The 20,128-nt window shown below is 47.0% G+C and overlaps 2 protein-coding genes and 2 pseudogenes across 3 annotated transcripts; all 4 read right to left on the reverse strand.

Moving 5' to 3' along the window:
- Window positions 1-1,270: 1,270 nt before the first annotated feature.
- CCL16 (C-C motif chemokine ligand 16) lies at window positions 1,271-4,951 on the reverse strand. Of its 2 annotated transcripts, XM_045985705.1 has the most exons (4): window positions 4,783-4,951; window positions 4,267-4,335; window positions 2,055-2,175; window positions 1,271-1,642 (listed from the first exon to the last, which is right to left on the reverse strand). In XM_045985705.1, the coding sequence occupies exons 1-4, from the start codon at window positions 4,853-4,855 to the stop codon at window positions 1,537-1,539; spliced, it is 369 nt and encodes a 122-aa protein (XP_045841661.1). In that variant the 5' UTR covers window positions 4,856-4,951; the 3' UTR covers window positions 1,271-1,536. The 2 variants fall into 2 exon arrangements, with proteins under 2 accessions (XP_045841661.1, XP_045841662.1); XM_045985706.1 differs by lacking the exon at window positions 4,267-4,335 and having other exon boundaries at window positions 4,783-4,945.
- A 1,965-nt stretch (window positions 4,952-6,916) lies between these two features.
- Window positions 6,917-9,677, reverse strand: LOC123929714 (C-C motif chemokine 14-like). Its single transcript, XM_045985703.1, has 3 exons — window positions 9,464-9,677; window positions 7,592-7,706; window positions 6,917-7,148 (listed from the first exon to the last, which is right to left on the reverse strand). The coding sequence occupies exons 1-3, from the start codon at window positions 9,660-9,662 to the stop codon at window positions 7,061-7,063; spliced, it is 402 nt and encodes a 133-aa protein (XP_045841659.1). The 5' UTR covers window positions 9,663-9,677; the 3' UTR covers window positions 6,917-7,060.
- A 3,564-nt stretch (window positions 9,678-13,241) lies between these two features.
- On the reverse strand, window positions 13,242-13,625 carry LOC123929720 (annotated as a pseudogene).
- A 2,593-nt stretch (window positions 13,626-16,218) lies between these two features.
- LOC123930034 lies at window positions 16,219-18,679 on the reverse strand (annotated as a pseudogene).
- Between the last annotated feature and the right edge of the window lie 1,449 nt (window positions 18,680-20,128).

A 20,128-nucleotide genomic window follows, 5' to 3' on the forward strand; every position in this document is an offset into this window, starting at 1 on the left:
CAATGGAGTGCTCCGAAGGAAAGTACTTCCAGTGCTGAACTGTTAGGAGTTTCTGGCAAGCTTTATAGGATGCGCTAAGATGGGACTTTGACTTTGAATATAGACTTTCAATTAGGTTTTCAGACTGACATCTCACCTCTGAACTCTGATGGACCCAGAGGTAGAGAGAGAGAGAGAGAGAAAGAGAGAGAATAAACATTTCCTTTCCAGCTTGTCAGGATCCTGGCCCTGGCCTGTGCTTCCTGTTTTCAACCCCATCCCCATCCTGTCATTTAGGCTATGAACTCTGGTTCCCTGACTTTGACCCTGGTGCTGGCTCAGGACTTCGAAACTTCCTGCTGCCTTGGGTGTACAAGCTGAACTTGTCCTGGCTCCTGTGTCGGGCTAAGCCCTGCCACCCCTCCATGTCCACTTTGGCCTCTGGAAACAAAGGCCTGGGCCTGACTGCGTTGTATTTGTTAGTGATTCTGGCCTCCCTGGGCTGTGAGCTACTAGAGGGAGGCTTCTACTCATAATCAGCTATTAACTCCTCAGCTCCAGCAGCAAGATAGGTGGAGAGAAATCCCTAGATCAAGGAGCAGGAGCTTCCAGGAGGTTCTAACACAGGCTCTCTGTGAGGGATGAAGGCAGGAAGCACGTAGGTCAGAGCCTCGGACCCTTACCTGCCTCTGAACCCCTGGCTGGAGATTGATAACCACATAAGTGAAAGTGCTTGGGGCGCATGTAACAGAAACCAAGATCCACTAACTCTGGCTAATGTGAAGGAAAGGGGCATGGATACCGAGACACCCACTGATGGAGGAAGGGGTGATGTGGTGCATACACACAGTGCAACGTTATTTGTCCTCAAGAAGGAATGAAGCCCCTGACAAGTCCTGCAGCCTGGGTAAGCCCTGGAGACAGGCTGTGTGACACATGCCAGTGGCTCAGCCGGGAGCTGAGATCCCTACTTCCCTCTCCGGTCTGGCCCTGCCTGGGGAAGACCACATATCCGCATACTGGGGGATCTAGCCAAACCTCTGCGACAAGGGCAAAAACTATTAGCATGTGAAGTTTCCCACTCTGACCTGCTTTAAAAAAAAAAAAAGCGCTGTGTTTTAAAAGAAAAGAAGAAGAGATCTAATGGATGGACAGGGAAAGTCAAGAATTCTGTGTGGGTTTTAATGAGTCAGAGGCCAGAGAGGTTCCGGATGGTTGGAAACTGAGCATAATTATCTGGGATGGCTGGTGTGGAGGGGTGAGGTGAGGTGACGAAAGAACGAGAAGGATGTGAAATACGTATTTCTGTTTAATGTATTAAGAATGCATTTCTCCCCGTCTCCCTTAACTTTGGCATTTCCTCCAGAGATTGAGAACATGTTTAAAGTACATTTAATTAGCTTCTCATTCAGACCACACGCCGGCCCCCACCCCAGATGATGCATTTTCACAGGCCTGCCCCTTTCTTTACAGAACCTGGACTCCCACCGAGGCCTGATGGTCGTGGAGAGCTGTGGTGTTGTGGCCTTCCTATGGCCCAACACTTCTAGCCTGGGCCTAGTTCCTGGGAGGCAGCACAGGGATATTGGGATCCTTGATGTACTCTTGGACCCATTTGTCTTGGGGGTTGGCACAGATCTCTCGGTTCTTCTTGGTGACAAAGCTGTGGAGGCAGAGGTAGACGGTCAGTGGTCACAGAGTGGGGTGTGGGGGGGCTAATCCATGCTCCCCCATTCCTAGCTCGCGTGGGGCTCGTCTCCTATTCTTCACGGCCTTTCCGGGCCTCCCCGACCTGAGTTCCCTCAGAAGGCCTCCCTGTCTGGGTTCTAGACCTCATCATCCCTGTTTCAGCCTGTTCCCCGCTCAGCCAAGATGGCTGCCATTTATTGGCTCACACAGCTCTAAGTGGCAAAGTCAAGAATTAAATCCAGGCCTGCCTGTGAGATTCAAAGCCCGAGTCCTGAATCACGACTCTGCTCCTTCTCTCATGGCTCTTCTCTCCTGGCTCTGCGCATCTCCTTCCTGCCCCAGGTTCCCCTTTCCCCTCCACGGAAGTGTCCGCAGGGAATGCTTACATGATTGCCGGCAGGTAGCAGTTGAGGGCCCTTCTGTATCCCACCACCATTTTCCTTGGCATTACTTTCTCATGATGCTTCAGGCAGCAGGTGTGAGAACTGTTCAACGACGCAGGACTTTCTGAGGGAATCACATTGAAAGCTGAGCCAAGCATGTGTAAAGGGAGCCCATGGTTGCCTACCTTCACCTCCCATCCCTTGCGTTCCACACCTCCGATGGCTAAGCCGTCTGTTCGCAGGGGCTGATGATAGCTTGATGGGTAACAGAGAAAGTGAAAAAAGTGTGTGTGTGTGGTGGGGGGGAAGGACACACACGTAGAACCTCCAGCCTCTGAACTGACCTTCAATGAGTGCAAATGCCTTGGTTATTCACCTTTGCTGGTGAACCAGGGCTTGGTTTGGCAAACATGTATCGGGCTCCTATTATATGCCAAGCTCTCGGGGGGGAAAAAAAAAAAAAAAAAAAAAAAACAAAAATCATGAGGAAGCCACAGTCACAACTCTTGAGTATCTCCCAGTCTACTCAGGGTGAAAAGGGAAAGTAAAGAGGTAAATGCTACCGTGAACGTGGCCTGTGATAGAACAGAATTTGGCACAAGGTGCTTTGGAAACAGAATGAGGGACACCTAACCCAGCCTGGGTAGCTGCAGAAGAAGTCCCATAGCACGCGGGGCCTGGCTTGATTCTCAAAGGCTGAGCAGGACTGAGACAGACAAAGGGGTTGTGGGGTCTGGAAGAAAGAACGGTATGAAGGTCCAAAGGTGGGGGAAGCTGTGGGGGGAGCACTGAGCAGTTGCAGATGGCTGGAATGCAATGTGAGAAGAAAGACATAAGAGATGAAATTGGGGCGCCTGGGTGGCTCAGTCGGTTAAGTGTCTGCCATTGGCTCAGGTCAAGATCCCAGAGTCCTGGATGGAGCCCATCAGTCAGGCTCCCTGCTCAGTGGATAGCCTGCTTTTCCCTTTCCTTCTGCCCTTCCCCACTCTGACTCACGCGTGCTCTCTCTCTCAAATACATAATAATAAAAAAAAGAGAGATGAAATTGGGGTGGGGGATGACCAGCACACCTGAGCTGTGGGAGGGGAGTGTGGACTCTATCCAGAGGTATTAGAGGGGCTGACGTCAGGGAGAGGAAGGTGAGATGAGCAATGAGCCAGAGAAGTTAGGGCGGGAAGAAAAGTGTTTGAATTTAGGCTTCGGGTCAGACATCTTGAATAGGATCTTGACTAAATGATTTGGATCATGGGTAGGTTTTATCTCTCCAGGTCTCCTCATCTATGAAACGAGGGTAAAAAGATGCTTATATCATAAGATCTGGGTGAGGGTTAGTAGAGAAAATGCTGGTAAAACCCTCAATTCAGAGCATAGCGCATAGAAAAGCTGGCAAGTGTTTGTTATAATTAAGAGCAGATGGTAGGAATGACCATTCTTCTCGCCTGGAAATGCCACTTTCCTGCCTCTCTTTGATGCTGACAGGATGCTGGCCTCAGTTGGTTGGTAGGAGTGTGTTTCCCTTGAGTTCTGGCTACTCATCAGTTCGGGATATCACAGAGGATGGCAGGCAGAGACCTCCCCCAGCCCCCAAAACCGCAGAGTGCAAAACCCTTTGCAGCCTGACCCCTTGCTTCCAGCCGGTGGCCAAAACTGGAGTGTCGAGAGATACCATTTGGCCCATTCATGCTTTGGGTGGTCCATTTTCTTTTTTTGAAAAAACTGAACCCATTGCAGTGGTCTGTTTGACCTTCCCTAAGGGCATGCTTGCCTCCTGCCACCCACCAGCTGCAGCCGTGCTCATAGTGATGTCCATGACCCCCGTACTCAAAGCCAAGTTTACAGAGTTCAGGGGCATTTTGAGAGTGTGTGAGCAGATTCCATGGTGTGTGTGACCCTTGCTCCCCTGAGGGCTCATACAGGCAGAGTCCGGCCAGACCACGTGCCCAGGGTAGCCTCAGGGAGAAAAGAAGGGCTGGGGCGCCAGAAGGTGGGATGTGGTCTCTTTCATAAATGGTGGTTGAGTCGGGGTAGAAAGTGGGCTAGACAAACCTTGTTTTCCATAGGTCCTAAGCCTCCCATGGCTCCAAACCACCCCATCCCCTTTTCCTCTTTTCTATGGGCTTTTCCTTTTTTCTATGTGTACTTTTTCTGTGGACTTTATGCCCATTCCCCAGACCTGGGCTGAGGAATAAGGATAGAGGCCATGAAATCCTCTCACTGTACACCTGGGCATCCCATTGGGCCTTCTTTTGGCTGCCATGATAGTCCCAGAAATCTGTGCCAGACTCTGCAACAAAGGGGTATCTAGTTTCAGAGTCCCCACTCCTGGGCACAGCCGCCTCCCCAACACCTTTCCTCCCGCTCTCCCAGAGCATCTGCTGCTATTCTCGTCCACCTGTCTGGCTCTCCTTTCATTGCTCCCATTTATTATCTCTTCGGTTACTTCCTTGGCTCCCCCAAAGGATCATTCCTGTTCTCCATCCTTGGGACCCCTGACGTGACCTTGACCCAGCTTCCTGAAACTACGCGATGACCCGATGACCGCAGCGGGAGTCTGAACCCCAGCCCAGCTCTGCTTGTGAAGGGAAGAGTTTGTGAACAGCAGGTGTGCCTGTGGGAGGGGGGAGGCCCTGTGGCTGATGACAGGGACCTGACAGGGCTCTTGGCATCACCTCACTGCTTGCTGCCCTGTGTCCCTCTCTCATTCCTGCCCTACAAGAACAGGTGGACTCACTTGACTGGCCGTGCACAGCAGGAGCGGTGAGGATGAGGATGAGGAGAAAGAGGGCAGCCCCCGAGACCTTCATCCTCTCAGGGGGGCCCTTCAGCTTCAGGAGAAAGGCTGGTCGTCCAGTCTGACTTCACGGCTCTCTGGACTCTGACTGCTTCAGAGCCGGTGAGGGAGAGAGGCCGTGCCTCCCTCGGTGTTTGCTGAAAGAGGGGGCGGGGCCTGGCACGGTTGAATTAGTAACTTCAGCGGAAGGAGAGGATTGGAGAAAGGGCGCGTGTAGTTCGTGTGTGCTGGGTGTCGGCCACGGTGTATGCCGTCTTTTATTTAATCCTCGCAGTAGTGAAGCAGAGATTATTACTGTTTTAAAAATGAGGCCCCCGAGGCCTGGAGAAGTTAAAGAAATTCTCCCAGGTCACACAGATGGGAGGCAGGCAGTTCTGAAAATCGGATCCGTGTGATTTCCCTACCTTACTTACCACCCATCTTTGTTTTGGGGGAGGGGGGAGGGCGGAACCACCCCAGTTCCCCCAGGGGATCCGTCATTGGGAAGGTGACCATAAAGCAGGATTAGAGAGTGCACAGACTGGGGCAAGGGGTAGGGTTTAGGCCTCCGAAAACCATGTCCCCCGTCCCCAGTCTAAGGACACCTGATGGAGCTCATGCTTGTTCCTGTTACAGATTATGTTACTAATACATAGAGAAAAACAATGTGTTAATCCTTGGATCGTCGTTTATTGCTGACGTGTTTGGCTTGTTTGTTGATTTTTTTTTTTTTTAACTCTTTGGACCTTGGACTCTGAACCAGTTTTAGGTCTAGCTGGTCATCCCTCCTGCCTACCTGCGATAAGCGTTCACCCACCCCGCCTCTGTGACCAATGATGGCCAGCAGAGGGCGCTCCAACATCATGCACCTGACAACCTGCCTCTGTGTCCCAGACTTCAAGCTTCTGAGTCCTGGCCTTAACCAGGGCTGACCTGTCCCTTAGCATCTTCTCTCTTCACACTGCCTCAGGACCCCATTCCTGGGGTTGAAGGCAGATTCAGAGAAGAGATGGAAGATCCAGGAGTTTTTGCTGTTGATGGACTGCAAGCTGAGTGGGGATTGTTTCAGTAAATGAGAGTAGAGGGAGGCAGGGCCAGTTTGAGAGCCTTATGGGGCTTCCTGTTTCGCATGACTGCTCATAACTAGGGAAAAGTTGTATAATGCATTTAGTCCTGCTTGATTCAAGTTCAGTTAGTGGTGGTAAAGCTGTGGCTTTTTATGAGGGTAGGGAGGGTATGTCTGGGGGATACTCCCTTGGGTGCTGTTTATGAAAGCAAGGAGGTCTGGAGAAGCTTGGTTGTACCTTTAGCATACAAGCCTCCTCTTGGCCCTGGTCTTGGAAGGCCGGTGGCCAGGGAAGCATGGCCAGAGTGCCTACCCTGGGCTTGCTCTTATTCCGAGTACACAGAGCTGCCCCTGGAATTCTGAAGATGGGTATGAGAGACTTTGGGGGCAGCTGGGTGTTATTCATGGAGCACAGCCTCCTCTTGATTCCTGCCCCATCCCATCCATCCCATCCATCCATCCATCCATTTCCTGAGCACCTGCTATAGGCCAGGCTTTCTGTTAGGCCTTGTGGAAGACACAAAAATGGCTCTAACAATACAGTACAACCTGATGTATGTAAGTGGAGGGGAAGGGTTGGATTAACATATGTCCCCAAATCATTCTTACCCCAGATGGCTGGGAACGAGAGCCTTGGGAGCAGGACAAAATGAAGGAATTTGAAGACTGGCTGCCATGAAGAAGGCTTTATGAAGATTTACCTGAAAAATCAGGTGATAGCTCTTAGCTTTACACTTGTGTCGCTTATATAAGATAATACACATATTATATAAGGTAATATCCATATAAGGTAATACACATAGGCTACTTAGCAGACAGGAGGATAGAAAGTGCTAAGACAATGGTATTTGTTACCATCATGATAATTTGTATAAAGGTGGCCTCAGCTTCCGGCCACCCCCATCTCAGGCCTGACCTGTGTTTTGCATTCAGCGCAGACCTCACTTCTGCAGAGCGAAGCCTGATGCTGTGGGTACCACCCTGGCTGGGCTCCAATGAGTCGGTTCCATAGAATTGAGCAAGGGCGAGGAGGGTGTGAATTCAAGGTCTTTAATTCATGGCAAGGCAGCTCCCGAGAGGCAGCTGGGGCTAGGGGTTGGAGCTGAGAGGGGAGCCATGGCCTCTTCTCTTTAAGATGGCCAGCTGTGTCCTCCTCCACTACTTCCGGGTCACTCATTTCTCCTCCAGGTCCTTGATGTAGTCCTGGACCCAGTCGTCCCTGGGGTTGGCACATATGGAATGGCCTTTTTTGGTGATGAAGCTGTGAAACAGAAGGGGGAAGTGTTGCCAACGGGGCATCCAGCAGCTGGGAAGTGAAAGCGGGTCTGCCCTCCCTAGAAAACACCTCACCCCCCCAGGCTGTTGCTCCTTCCTTTGCTAGAGGCCGCTCAAGACCAGTCTCCTCTCTGAAACCTGCTCTCCAGCCCCTGGGGACCCCCGGACCCACCGAGTCTCCGTGCTCCCCTTGCCCCTAGAAGTGCCCTCCTGCCTTCCCTTCCCCGCCCCTGCTGCCTCCCCATCCATGGCTTCCTCCTGGCTTCCTGCAGGCTCAGCCAAGCCAGAAAGCCCCCAGGTTGCCCCTCCGCTGCCTGCTGCTGCCCCTGAGAGGCGATCTGGGGAGTCTCCATTCTGCGTCCTCCCTCCCTCCCCCCTCCCACCTTGCAGGCTCCCTGTCTCCCAGAGGGGTGTGGGGGTTCTACTTACACAACTCCAGGCTTGGAGCACTGACTGCTGGTCTCATAGTAATCTGTGATCCGGTGACGTGGGACTGCCTGGGCTATGTAGCTGATGCAGCACTCGGCCGGGTGGTAAGGTCCTCCTGAGGAGAAAGCAGGGAGGGAAGCTGGGCCTGGGCTCGTTGTCAGAGGTCAGACCTGTCGCTGCTTCGGCACAACACAGGGTGGAAGAGGGAAGGAAGGAGGAGGTGGCCCCACTAAACTCGGACATGGGATTGTGCAGATTCGTTCCTCTTTCCCTCCTCCTGCCTCAGCAACCACCTTCCTTCCTGCTCTTCCACCGCTCCTAGAGAGACTGGCTGGTGACCTTCAGTTCCAGACTGAAGCTTAGCAAAACCCAGATCTTCGCAGGGACCACACACCGCTCCTGTGGGGCAGGCTCGCACAGACGCTCCACACAGGAGGAATATTTGGAAGAAATGTCCATGGGGGACAGGGACACATGCCAGTTGGGAGAGCAAACCCAGCCCTTCCAATCTGCTCCTGCCTGTGTCCCCACTGAACCCCTGTCCTGCAAAGAGGGAAGGAAGCTGACACAAAGGCCCAAGGACAGGGAGTCAGGACACCCAGGTCCCAACCTCCCCTCACTTTTGCTGGCTTTGTGCCAATGGCAACTTTATTCCCTGGTTAGTTTCCTCATCAGTCGATGAGGCTGCTGGACTGGATTGGTGGTTTCTACACCGAGGGGTTTTACTCCCTGAAGGTCTGGGGTCTTTGGGGTCTGTTTCAGAGATACTGATGCACTTAAGAGTAAAGTTTTGGGGATAGTATCCCTTTGGCTCTTTTTGCTGTTTTACATACTAAATTTCTGAGTAAGATTTTGCTTGAAGAAATGTTCCACTGTCTAAAAAATGTTGAACATCTCTGGATTAGGTGAACTTTCCCGTTATTTTCTGATTCTGGAATTTCATGGCTCTTCTAGGAGGTGCGGGAGGGGGACAGTCACACATTCAGTCCTGACTTATGGAGATAGCAGGAAGGGCATTTCCAACCAAGGGCCCTGGAGAAAAGGAGGCACTGTGGTCATGGAGTGGAGTGATGGAGGTTTGCACGTTCTGTGACCAACCTGGAGTGTTGGAGCAGTGGCCTCTGCGGTCACCAGGGATGGCCCCCTGTGTGGGTGGGAGGGCAAGGCCTGTCCTTTCACCCAGTTAGCATCTTTCCTCCCCGAAGAATGGGTTAAGGGGTCCGCTGGTCCCTGAGGCCACTCTCACCCTCTCCCTCTAAGCTCCAAATGCCTTCTCAGAGAGGCAAATCAAACTGCCCAGATTCCCATTAACGTTAGACCAGATTTATTTCCATAACCTCCTCTGTTTCTTCCTGGTTTCTGAAAAGGAGACGGGGTAAAATTGAAGGGTGAGACATAGTTTTGGTTGTGTAAGAAGGCAGCTCAGGCCAAGTAATAAGCTGGGGAAAGGGTGGCCCAGGTGGGACCCCCACTGTCATGGTTCCCCTAGGCCCACACCTAACTGAGGCTGCTCTTGTTGGGTGGGGATGACTCTGGAACCAGGTGGCCCCCATCTCAAGAGGCAAGCAGACAAGTGGCCTTAAGGGTCTCCCCCAGATCCTCCTCTACCTCCCTGGGGATAATGTCCCCCAAATGGGGTGGGCCACTTTTACTTAATGGCAGAGAGAGATGAACTGAAGGAGTAGTGAGACAGGCCTCACTCTATGGCCTTGGAGGGAAGGGGGGCTGGTCCTGGAAGGTGAGGATGAAACCAGTTTCAGAAGACCCCAGACCTCCTTCTAGAACCCCTCCTCCTTATATCCCTAGCAACCTTACTCCTACTTCTTTCCCCAGGGGGACCAGGTTGGAAGGAAGACAAAGTGTTGCACTCACGTGAGGACAGTTCAGGCTTTCTCCCCAGGGTGCAGGTGATGAGGAGGATGAGGAAGAGGGAGATGGCTGCCATGGAGACTTTCATCCTCCTGGCAGGGGAGACCTTTATCCTCCTGGTGGGGAGCTGCTGCAGGGGGAGAGCTGACCTGGTAGGGACTTTGGAGGCTTCTGGGCTGAGGAGGTGTTGAGAAATGATCATCAAGGCAAAATATTTTTTAAAATGAGGGAACTAAGATGACGAAGGAAGTAGGGAGTAGCGATGCCTCAGCAAATTCATATCCTGCACGTTGTTGAGGGTGGAGCAAGGGAAGCCCAAGGAGCCAAGATTTCAGGGGGGAGATTGCCTTCCATCCCTAGTGGGAATAAATTTAACTCCTTTGGTATGAGCTCTTCTTTTGGTGTAGGCCACAGCACAGGGCCTGGGGGTACTGTTGTGTACTTTGTCCAAGATCTCAAGGCTGGGAGGTCACTTGCATCCAATTCCAGTTCTGGGCCTGGAACAAGGCCATGTGGGGAGATTCAGGATCTCTCCGTCTAGAGATCAGAGAGGATTTGGGATACCAGGATGAGGCCTGGAACCCCCAGTCTGGTCTTACTAATCTGGGCTAGGAACCCCTCACTTAATCACTTAAGCAGAACCTCCAGCTCCCAGCCTTCTCACAGCCCTCTCACCATACCCTGGGGTGAAGAAGCACCACGATGCTCTGTAGATAATTAACAAACATTACATAACAGCTATATGCACTAGCCACTGTCCCAAATGTTTTATGAATATTAGCCCATTTAATCTTTAAATCAGCAGTTGAGTAAACTGAGGCACAGAAAGCATAAATAACTTGCCCAAGCTTTGACAGTTGATAAGAGGAATCAGGGTTCAAGCCCGGGCAGGCTAGTTCCCAAGTCTGTGTTCTTAACTGCTATGCTCTGGAGAAACGTGGGACTCCCCCATCCCCACTAAGCTGTCGCTGAAAGTGTCTTGGCTAGTGTGGCTTTTCTGCAAAGCCTTTAGTCTGAGCCCATTCTGAGCTCAGGTGGATCCCTCTGGGACCTTCTTCTGGTTTCTGACTTTTGTTACAGAGAAGCTTGATGGGTACCTAGAAAACTCCTTGTTCAGGGATGGCTAGTAGGCTTCGCTGGTTAGGAGTGGACCAGAGTTCTGTGTTGGACACCATTCTGAGGCCATATCCACACGCCTGAGAGAGAGAGTGCTGTGACTAACATGTGGTTCCTGTTAGGGTGCAACTCACAGGTTGTGTATTGCCATCCTTAGATTAGTCTAAACTGGCTACTTATGGAGGAGGAATTGGGGCCAGGAAGGGCCAGGGACTTGCTCATTTTTACAGGATGACTAGGATGCAGAAGAGATCCACCTCAGTCCAGTGGCCCTTACCATGATCTTCTTGTCGGGGGCCCTTGGCCTGTTTTGCTTGCTGCTGTGGTTAGAAGGCTGTTCACATCTTCTTTCCTTGACTGGACTCATCAGGACAGTTCTTTATCTTTGCCCATTCATACAGGCCTAGCATGTAGCAGGTGATTTATAAACAAGTGTTTTAGAAGAATCATGAATAAATAAATTGAGCTGGTTGAAGGATGTACATCCCACAGGAAACATGCTGGGGTGCCAAGATAGCCATACATGTTCTGTATTTGTTATCCTCGATAACAATGCTCTCTAAACTCTCCAAATCAAATAACAATTGCCATTAGGAACAATCTAAGGAAATCAGTTGTTTTTGGGGAGAACATGAGTTGGAAGGAAACAGTGTTTACTGTGTTTTCCTGGAGACTTAGCCTCCCAGCCAAGTTGTTGCTAGGAGACTTAAAGGAAATCCCTTTATTATTGAGTTCCTATCTACCTTAGTCTGTATATGCTAACTGCTACAATAAACAACCCCTAAATCTCAGGGGATTAATTAAATGAAGGCTTATTTCTCGCTCAACTCACAGTCCAAAGTGTGTGAGCAGTGGGATGACGGTGTGTGTGTTGGAAAGGGCTGTTCATGCACCTGTTCAGGGTCTAAGCCTTCTATCTGTGATTTCCCCCAGTTTTAACACAAGACCTCCAAGTTTGCTACAAAGAGGAGAGGCAGAAGAGAGCTTGGAGATTTTCATGTACCAGTCCTAGAAATGACATAAATGAGTTTCACTTACACTCCATGGCCAGAATGAAGTCACCTGGCTCCAACTTAACAATGAAAATATGGAAAATATAGATCATCTGTATGCTGAGGAGGACAATGGAATGGGTTTAATGACTACATCACCTCTTTGCCACAATACCAAATGCCAGGGACCGGGCTATGCTCAGAGGGAAGATGACCCTGCCCTCAGAGGACTCATAGCTTAAAGAGGGACTCAAAAGAGCAAATGAAAATTGCAATACAGTGGGATGAATAGAATTTGGTAGCAACATGGAGACCTTAAATGTTCTGTTTCCCACTGGTTAAGTATGTGGAACTTATTTTAAAAATATTAAAAATGTTTTCCAAAGCAACACACACATTGATTAAAAAAAAAAAAAGAGTACAGAAAGAGTGTGTAGGACATATATTTTCGGAGTTCCTGCTTGTCTGAAGAGGTCATTACTCATCCCTCATACTTGATGGATATTTTTGCTGGGTATAGAATCCTACCTTGAGAGTATGAGAATTTTTTTGCAAGGGGGAAGGAACTTCTGTTTGTGTTTGTTTGTTTGTTTTCCAGGTTTTTCCTCTCTCTAGATTTTTTTTTTAAGTTAATGGTCTTTTTATTGGAAAAAAAGGCTAGCATTTACAACTTGGAATAGATATAATTGTAAATTTCTTGAACAACAATGTTGATGGTTGTATAGAGTCCACAACCACAGCCTATTCTGCTGTCTCCAAGTCATGGTTCAGAAGGGTTTTAAAAACAGAGTCCGAAGATGGTCCCTTCCTTTTTAAAACTTTGTGTGAATGGTGACATCCTGACACCTATTTTTCTCTAGTACAACAAGGACAATGCTAAGCCAACACATGCAGCATGCCACCAGGATGAGTGCCATCATCACCATAGGTCGGGACACACGGAAGTACAAGAGGACCATTCTGCTAAGTGGGGCTATGTCTAGACAGTTAATCCTTCACCCATTTTCCTGCACAACATTTTGAAGTAAACCAATTTCAAATGTTTGTTTTCAGTAAACCAGCCCTGGCAATTTATACTAACAAATTGAACTAGAATCCATTTGAATAGATTTTCAATTTTTTTTCATTTGTCATTTTTTAAAAAAGATTTTATTTATTTATTTGACAGAGAGAGATCACAAGTAGGCAGGCAGAGGGGTGGGGGAAGCAAGCTCCGTGCTGAGCAGAGAGCCTGATTGGATCCCAGAACCCTGAGATCATGACCTGAGTGGAAGGCAGAGGCTTAACACACTGAGCCACCCAGCCACCCTTATCTTTTTTAACACAAATGACTGACAGTGCTCAATTATCAGGCAACATGCAAGAAAAACTGGTCAGCCCAGACAGTATATTAATCATGAGCAAACAGAACTGCAAGGAGTCCACTAAATGCTTCTTGATCATTAGGGTAGTACAAGTATTTATATGTAAAACTGATGGCAGCTTGATCTTTAAAGGATAGGACCACCAACCAATACGTGCAGATTTTGTGTGTGTGGACCTAAGGTAGCTTTGACATTCAGTTTTGCTGTAGAGAAACAGAATGAGTAAGTGAATTTTTTTTCTTGCAAGAGATAAGTAAAATATTCAATTGGATTCTTCCAGAGACGGAAAAAGGAGTTGAAAGTAGGTCTTCATTTTGCAGTCATCCTCTATATGAATTCTTCATAGTCGACTTGTCCATCTCCATCAATATCTGGTTCTCTGATCATTTCATTGACTTCTTCTGCCAGGTTTGTTGTGACATGAGGTAGTTTTGCTACACTGATGTAACCAGTGCCATACTTGTCAAAGACTGGGAGTGCCTCATGAATTTCTTCTTCACTGTCTGTATCTTTTATTTTATCTTTTATTTTTCTAGCCAACATAGTAAAAAATTCTGGTTAGTCAATGGTGCCATTACCATCAGCACCCACCTCATTGATCAGATCTTGCTGTTGGACTTCTGTTGGGTTCTGACCCAGGGACCTCATGACAGTTCCAAGTTCCTTTGTTGGGATGATGCCATCCTTGTCTTTGTCAAATTGTTGTCTCTGCTCTTTGTCTCTCAGAGCAGAGAGAGCGAGGGTGGCTGCCTCAGTGCAGGGGTTGTGATGATGGGGGATCTCCCACTACTGCTGCTGTTAAGGTGTGGTGGGCACTCGCACTGTGAGTAATGGCCTCCTGCCTGTGAGGCTCCCAGCACTACCACCCCATTCTCTAGAAGATTTTAAGATTTCTGACTTATCCTTTTCTTTCTTTTTTTTTTAACTTTTTGCCAGAAAATGATCCAAGGCTCATCTTATGCTTTGCCCCACCTCTAGGAATCAACCATATCTCCAGTGAGTCCTGGCTCCCGTTAGTAAAGGATGGTTTTGAGAAATCTGGGTCCCTAGGGGCTCATTGCTTATGGGAAGGGCATAGCTCTTAGGTCTGAGCTCTTAGTGGACAGAAAACTAGGAAATACATTGAAGCATATATGTATAAATGTGTATTTAAACTTATATCTATTTCTATTATATTTTCTATATATATTATACATAATATATTATATTATTCTATTATATGCTAATATATTATTCTATTATATTATTTCTATTCTATTATATCAATCTCCCACATTTATAGCAATTTCTATATCATTAGTCTAGCTATAAGAAAAACCAAAAGTTTATACCAATACATTTAATTCCAAGTGAAGACCACAAGCTTGGTTTTACTCTTCCCTTTCTGTGTGTTTCCCTCTCTGCTTTAACAGTGAGAAATCTGGCTCCCATTAACCTCAATATGTCTACCTCTTTGCATTGTCTTCTGCATATACCAAATCCTCTGGCCATACTGGCTGTATCTTCAGTCCCAGTCACACTGGCCTCAACCATGGGGATCATGCCCTCTGCCCCAGTCCTAACTGAGTCCTCAGGTGAGTCCACTGGTTCACACCAAGAGAATGAATACATGAAGGGGAGAAAAAAGGGAGAGAAGGGAATAAGCTATATATTTTAAAATCTTCACTGTGGCTCTAAAAGTAAAAGAGTAAAAATATAGATGTTACATTTGCTGTTTTATGTTTATGCCTTGATTTCTGCACAGCTCTTCAAAGTTTTTTAAAATTTTTTATTTTTTAGAAGATTTTATTTATTTATTTGTCAGAGATCACAAGTAGGCAGAGAGGCAGGCAGAGAGAGGGGAAAGCAGGCTCCCTGCTGAACAGGGAGCCCGATGCGGGGCTTGATCCCAGGACCCTGGGACCATGACCTGAGCCAGAGGCTTTAAACCACTGAGCCACACAGGTGCCCCTTGTTTTATTTTTTAAAGATTTATTTATTTGAAAGAGAGGAGGGGGGGTATGGTGAGGAGGGGCAGAGGGAGAAGGAGAGAGAGAATCTCAAGTAGATTCTGTGCCAAGCACAGAGCCCAAGGCAGGCTTGAGCTCAGGACCCTAAGATCATGACTCGAGTGGAAATCAAGAGTTGGCTGTTTAGCCAACTGAGCCACCCAGTTGTCCCTGTTTTTTTTTTTTTAAAGAAGTTTTAGACAATTTTTCTAGATATTTTGCACAACTCCCAAGATTTTTACTTAAAAAAAGTTTTTTAAAAAGATTAAGAAAAATTTTAAAGTAATTTCTACCTGACATGAGGCTTAAACTCACAACCCCAAGATCAAGAGCTGCTCACTCTACCAACTGAGCCAGACAGGTGCCCCCCAAGATTTTTGCTTTTAAAAACTGAAAATTGGGGGCACCTGGGTGGCTCAGTGGGTTAAAGCCTCTGCCTTTGGCTCAGGTCATGATCCCAGGTTCCTGGGATTGAGCCCCGCATAGGGCTCTCTGCTCAGCAGGGAGCCTGCTTCTCTCTCTCTCTCTCTCTCTGCCTACCTCTCTGCCTACTTGTGATCTCTCTCTCTGTGTCAAATAAATAAATAAAATTAAAAAAAATAAAAACTGAAAATTGGTTGTCAGACTTATTTTATTATTTTTTTGACAGACGATCTCAAGTAGGCAGAGAGGCAGGCAGAGAGAGGAGGAAGCAGGCTCCCTGCTGAGCAGAGAGCCCGATGCGGAGCTCCATCCCAGGACCCTGGGACCATGATCTGAGCTGAAGGCAGAGGCTTTAACTCACTGAGCCACCCAGGCGCCCCAGTTGTCAGACTTATTTAGCCATGTTTAAAATTTCTTCAACTGCATATTTATTTTATAATTAAACAGCCCTGATAAGCTTCATCATAAAAAAAATCAAATATCAGCACAAGCCAAGAACTGGTTCATTTTGTTGTTTGTTCTTAAGAAGACCACAAAGATTTATTTTTTCAATTCTTTGAAATTATTTTTTGATTACTAAAGAAACATGGGCTTTTTATAAAAGTTGTAAACAATGCTGATATGAAAAGTCAAAAGTGAGAGTTTTTCTTCAAATTTTCATTCCACCCTGTAGCACCAACAATACTTGGGAACTTGTTAGATATTCAGATTCTGGGGGACTCCACTCAGTCCTACTGAATTAGAATTTCTGGGGATAGGATCCAGCAATCTATATTTTTAACAAGCCTTCCAGGTAATTCTTTTTTTTTCCTCCTACATGCATGGTTATGTTTTATTCTTTGAAGAATGTTTCTGAAACATTACACTAAGTCAGGTTGAAAGATAAAGTTTAAAACAGTTTTATAATGATGTAACATATGACTGTTCACTGCACAAAATTTTGACCATCGAGCTTATGATATACCTAGTTGGCAGTAGCATCCAGATTTTTCCAAATAGTCATCATTTTTCTCTTGTCTGCACAGACTTCTCATTAGCTACCTTCTGCTTTTTTTGTATTATCTCAGAGTCCCTCTGCTTTCTCTGAGAGGTGGTTAAGCTATCTTCTTTTCTTTCCGCTTGCAGATTTCCTGGGATTTCTTCACATTTCTCTGGTGGTTAAGTTCTCACTGATTTCCTTACTCACGGACCATGCCCACCCGGGACCAACCTTGGAAGAGTGTCCTCAGGTGATTCTTATGCATACTAAAGTTTCAGATCTGTAGTACACTTCCTAATTGCTGTGCTTCAATACAGAGTTCAACCTTGAACAACACGGACTTGAACTTTGCCAGTCTACTTACACGTGGATTTTTTAAAAATACATAAATACTGTATATGTATTTTCTGTGCCTGATGATTTTTTCTTTTCTTTTTAAAAAAGATTTTATTAATTTGTCAGAGCAAGAGAGAGAGAGAGCATAAGCTGGGGGAGTGGCAGACAGAGGGAGAAGCAGGCTCCTCGCTGAGCAGGGAGCCCGATGAGGGACTCCATCCTAGGACCCCAGGATCATGACCCAAGCCAAAGGCAGATGCCGAACCAATTGAACCACCCAGGCGTCCCTGCCTGATGGTTTTCTTAATGATGTTTTCTTTTCTCTAGTTTACTTTATTATAAGAATATAGTATATAATACATATAACATATGAAATATGTATGAGTCGACTATGTTATCAGTGAGGTTTTGGTAATAGTAGGCTATTGGTCATTAAGTTTTTAGACAGTTATACTTGGATTTTCAGCTGCATGGAGGTCAGTGCCCCAAACCCTGCACTGTTCAAAGGGCTGGCCTGCATGGGGCCTGGGAGGTGTAAGGCCCCAGCTGGTTGCCCTCATATAAACAACTTCATCACTTTAATCCAGCATTGCATAATAACTTGGAATTATGTATACGATTCTTGCATACAGAGGTCATATTTTATTCTTATTTTCAATCTTCTCTATATCTTGACTACCTCAACATGCAATATAAAGTCACCTCTCAGTCATTGTTTGAGTAAAGATAGTAAATGTCTCTTTCAGGGTTCCAGAGAAAGGGAGGTGGGTGCTCTGGCTGGGGAAGCGAGGGAAGGTTTTACAGGGACATCTATGTCAAACCTTACAGGCTGGGTTGAGTTTTGCCAGGAAGAGTTGAAAGGAGGGGCATTTGTGGCAGAGGCACTGCAGAGAGCAAGGAAGCAAAAATGAGCGTGCGGTTTTTGAGGAACTGTGAAAATAGAGTAATGTATTATGTAATTGACCTACATGTAACAAGCCATTGTCCACTCCAAGACCTCAAAGACCTTCTATGAGTGAACAGATGCTTGGTCAGAAAGGAAGGTCTCAGTGTCCACCCCCCATTTCTGTTGAGCTGTTCTTGTCATGACCCAAAGCCTTGGCGAGGAGAGACCAGGTCCTCTACTGTCTATAAGTTTCTGGTGGTCTGTGCTCTCCATTTCATTCTGTTGAGTTAACAGCTTGGCTAGCCAGAGAAACCAATGAAATCACACACCTCCCCCTTGGGTCTAACACAGTTTCAAACCAACAGCTTTTCGAGATTTTCACCGAGGCTCTAAGACAAAATCTTTATGGAGAAGCCAAAAGTTGTTGTTTCCGTCACTCAGTTCTCAGCGGGCTGGTGTTAGCTCAGAGCTGCTGAATTCAACAAAATACAGTGAAGTGGATGAGAACAACAGGAGAGATCGTAAGTGGGTTCAAACTATAAGCCAGAACCCTGAACATCTCCGTTTGCCTCTTTCAATTCCCCAAATCCCATGGAAATGACAGGAAAAATGCAAAAACAAAAATAAATTTGTAGTAGAGAGGAAATCAGAAAAGATGACATCAGCTGACTGTAAGATGAGAAATTTCTGTTCTGGATAAAGGACATGGGTCAGCTTGATGACAAGATTAGGAGGCTGAAAAACCCGTTTCCTCATATTGGTGAAGGAGATCATTGAAAAAATATTTTCTCAGCAGCACCCTGGGTAACACAAAGATCAGAGTCAATGGTGTTAGGAGAAGAAGCTACAACCTTGCTAGTCCCCACTTCAGGGCAGGCAGGTGTGGGGTTTGCCCCAGGATAAAGCTACAAGGACAGTTCTCCAGGTAAAGAAGTCTGTCTGCTCGGGAGTCTTCCACAGAGGACAATGGATCCAGGAGAGAGCTGGGCAGTGCCCAGGACAACTTCTGGTCAAAGACAAGAACAAAATCCCACCAGCTCTGGCCCCTAGAAATGAAGCTCTCCGACAACCTCAGTGGAAGTCAGACCAGTTCCACCCCTCCTTCCTCGTCACCCACCAGGGCCAGGGCCCTCATCCTCATAATCTGGATTCACAACCAGGGAACTTCTGCTGAGAAAAAAGAGAGGAATCCCCGAAGGAATGAAATTTACCAAGGCAGAGGTCTGCCAGCTAGCCTGCCTACGTTTTTTACCTGCACCTCCTAAAAGGGTATCTCTAAGTGAGGTTCTTCCTAGGACAACCTACATAAGAACTACCTGGAATGCTGGGTTAAACTGTGTACATCTGTGCTCCACCTTCTATCCACCCCTACTCCCAAATAATGGCGCGAAAGCAGCTTTTTTTTAAAAAAGATTTTATTTATTTATTTGACAGACAGAGATCACAAGTAGGCAGAGAGGCCGGCAGAGGGAGGGAGGGAGAAGCAGGCTTCCTGCTGAGCAGAGAGCTTGATGTGGGGCTCAATCCCAGGACCCTGGGATCATGACCTGAGCCAAAGGCAGAGACTTTAACCCACTGAGCCACTCAGGCACCCCGAAAGAAGCTTTTCTGTACTGTAGTCAAACCTCCAGAGATAAGCTATTTTTAGTAGAGAGGGGAAGATGAGACATAGTGTGGATGTGTATTTAACCCATTTAGAGTTGTAATAATTCCCAGCTTTCATCATTGTCTCAGGTTTCTTCTTCTAATAGTGTTTATTATTATGACAGATATTTGGTAATCAGTTTTTTCCTTATAACTCTTTATGACAAATCATGCAAGAAGCAAGATAGGTTTTAAATTTGTTTTGAATTTGAAATTTTTTTGTTGTTTAGAATTTCACTGCTTTCTTCTGAATTTGGAGACAGTTGACCAAGATTTACTAATTACAAATATAAACATATATGCTTGAATAGATATAAATGTAAAATTGATATTCACTCCAACTTTTTTTTAAGATTTATTTATTTATTAGAGAGAGAAAGCACTCAGTGGGGGAGGGGCAGAGGGAGAGGGAGGCCCTCATGCAGACTCCGTGCTGAGTGTGGAGCCCGATGCAGGGCTCGATCTCACCACCCATGTTCAGTACAACTTTAAATGTTTTTCTTAATGTCCCTTAACTTTATTTATTTATTTTTAAAAGATTTTATTTATTTATTTGTCAGAGAGAGAGAGAGAGAGAACACAGGCAGACAGAGCGGCAAGCAGAGGAAGAGGGAGAAGCAGGCTCCCTGCCTAGCAAGGAACCCGATGTGGGACTCGATCCCAGGACACTGGGATCATGACCTGAGCCGAAGGTAGCTGCTTAACCAACTGAGCCATCCAGGCATCCCTGTCCCTTAACTTTAAAGAGGGGAGGTTATCTGTTGAGAGAAAATATCCAGAATGTGGAAGTAAGGCAGAAGGATGACTGCAGGCATGTCCTCCAATGTCATCTGGAAGACTGTCCGAAAAGCCCACCCCAGGGTTCCTGTAGGGGGAACGTCCTCTCCAGTGGTGTTCTATTTACTACCGATGGGCTCCTGACTTTGTGAAATTATGTTAA

Source organism: Meles meles, chromosome 18 (genome assembly GCF_922984935.1).
Source record: "Meles meles chromosome 18, mMelMel3.1 paternal haplotype, whole genome shotgun sequence".
Taxonomy (NCBI): domain Eukaryota; kingdom Metazoa; phylum Chordata; class Mammalia; order Carnivora; family Mustelidae; genus Meles; species Meles meles.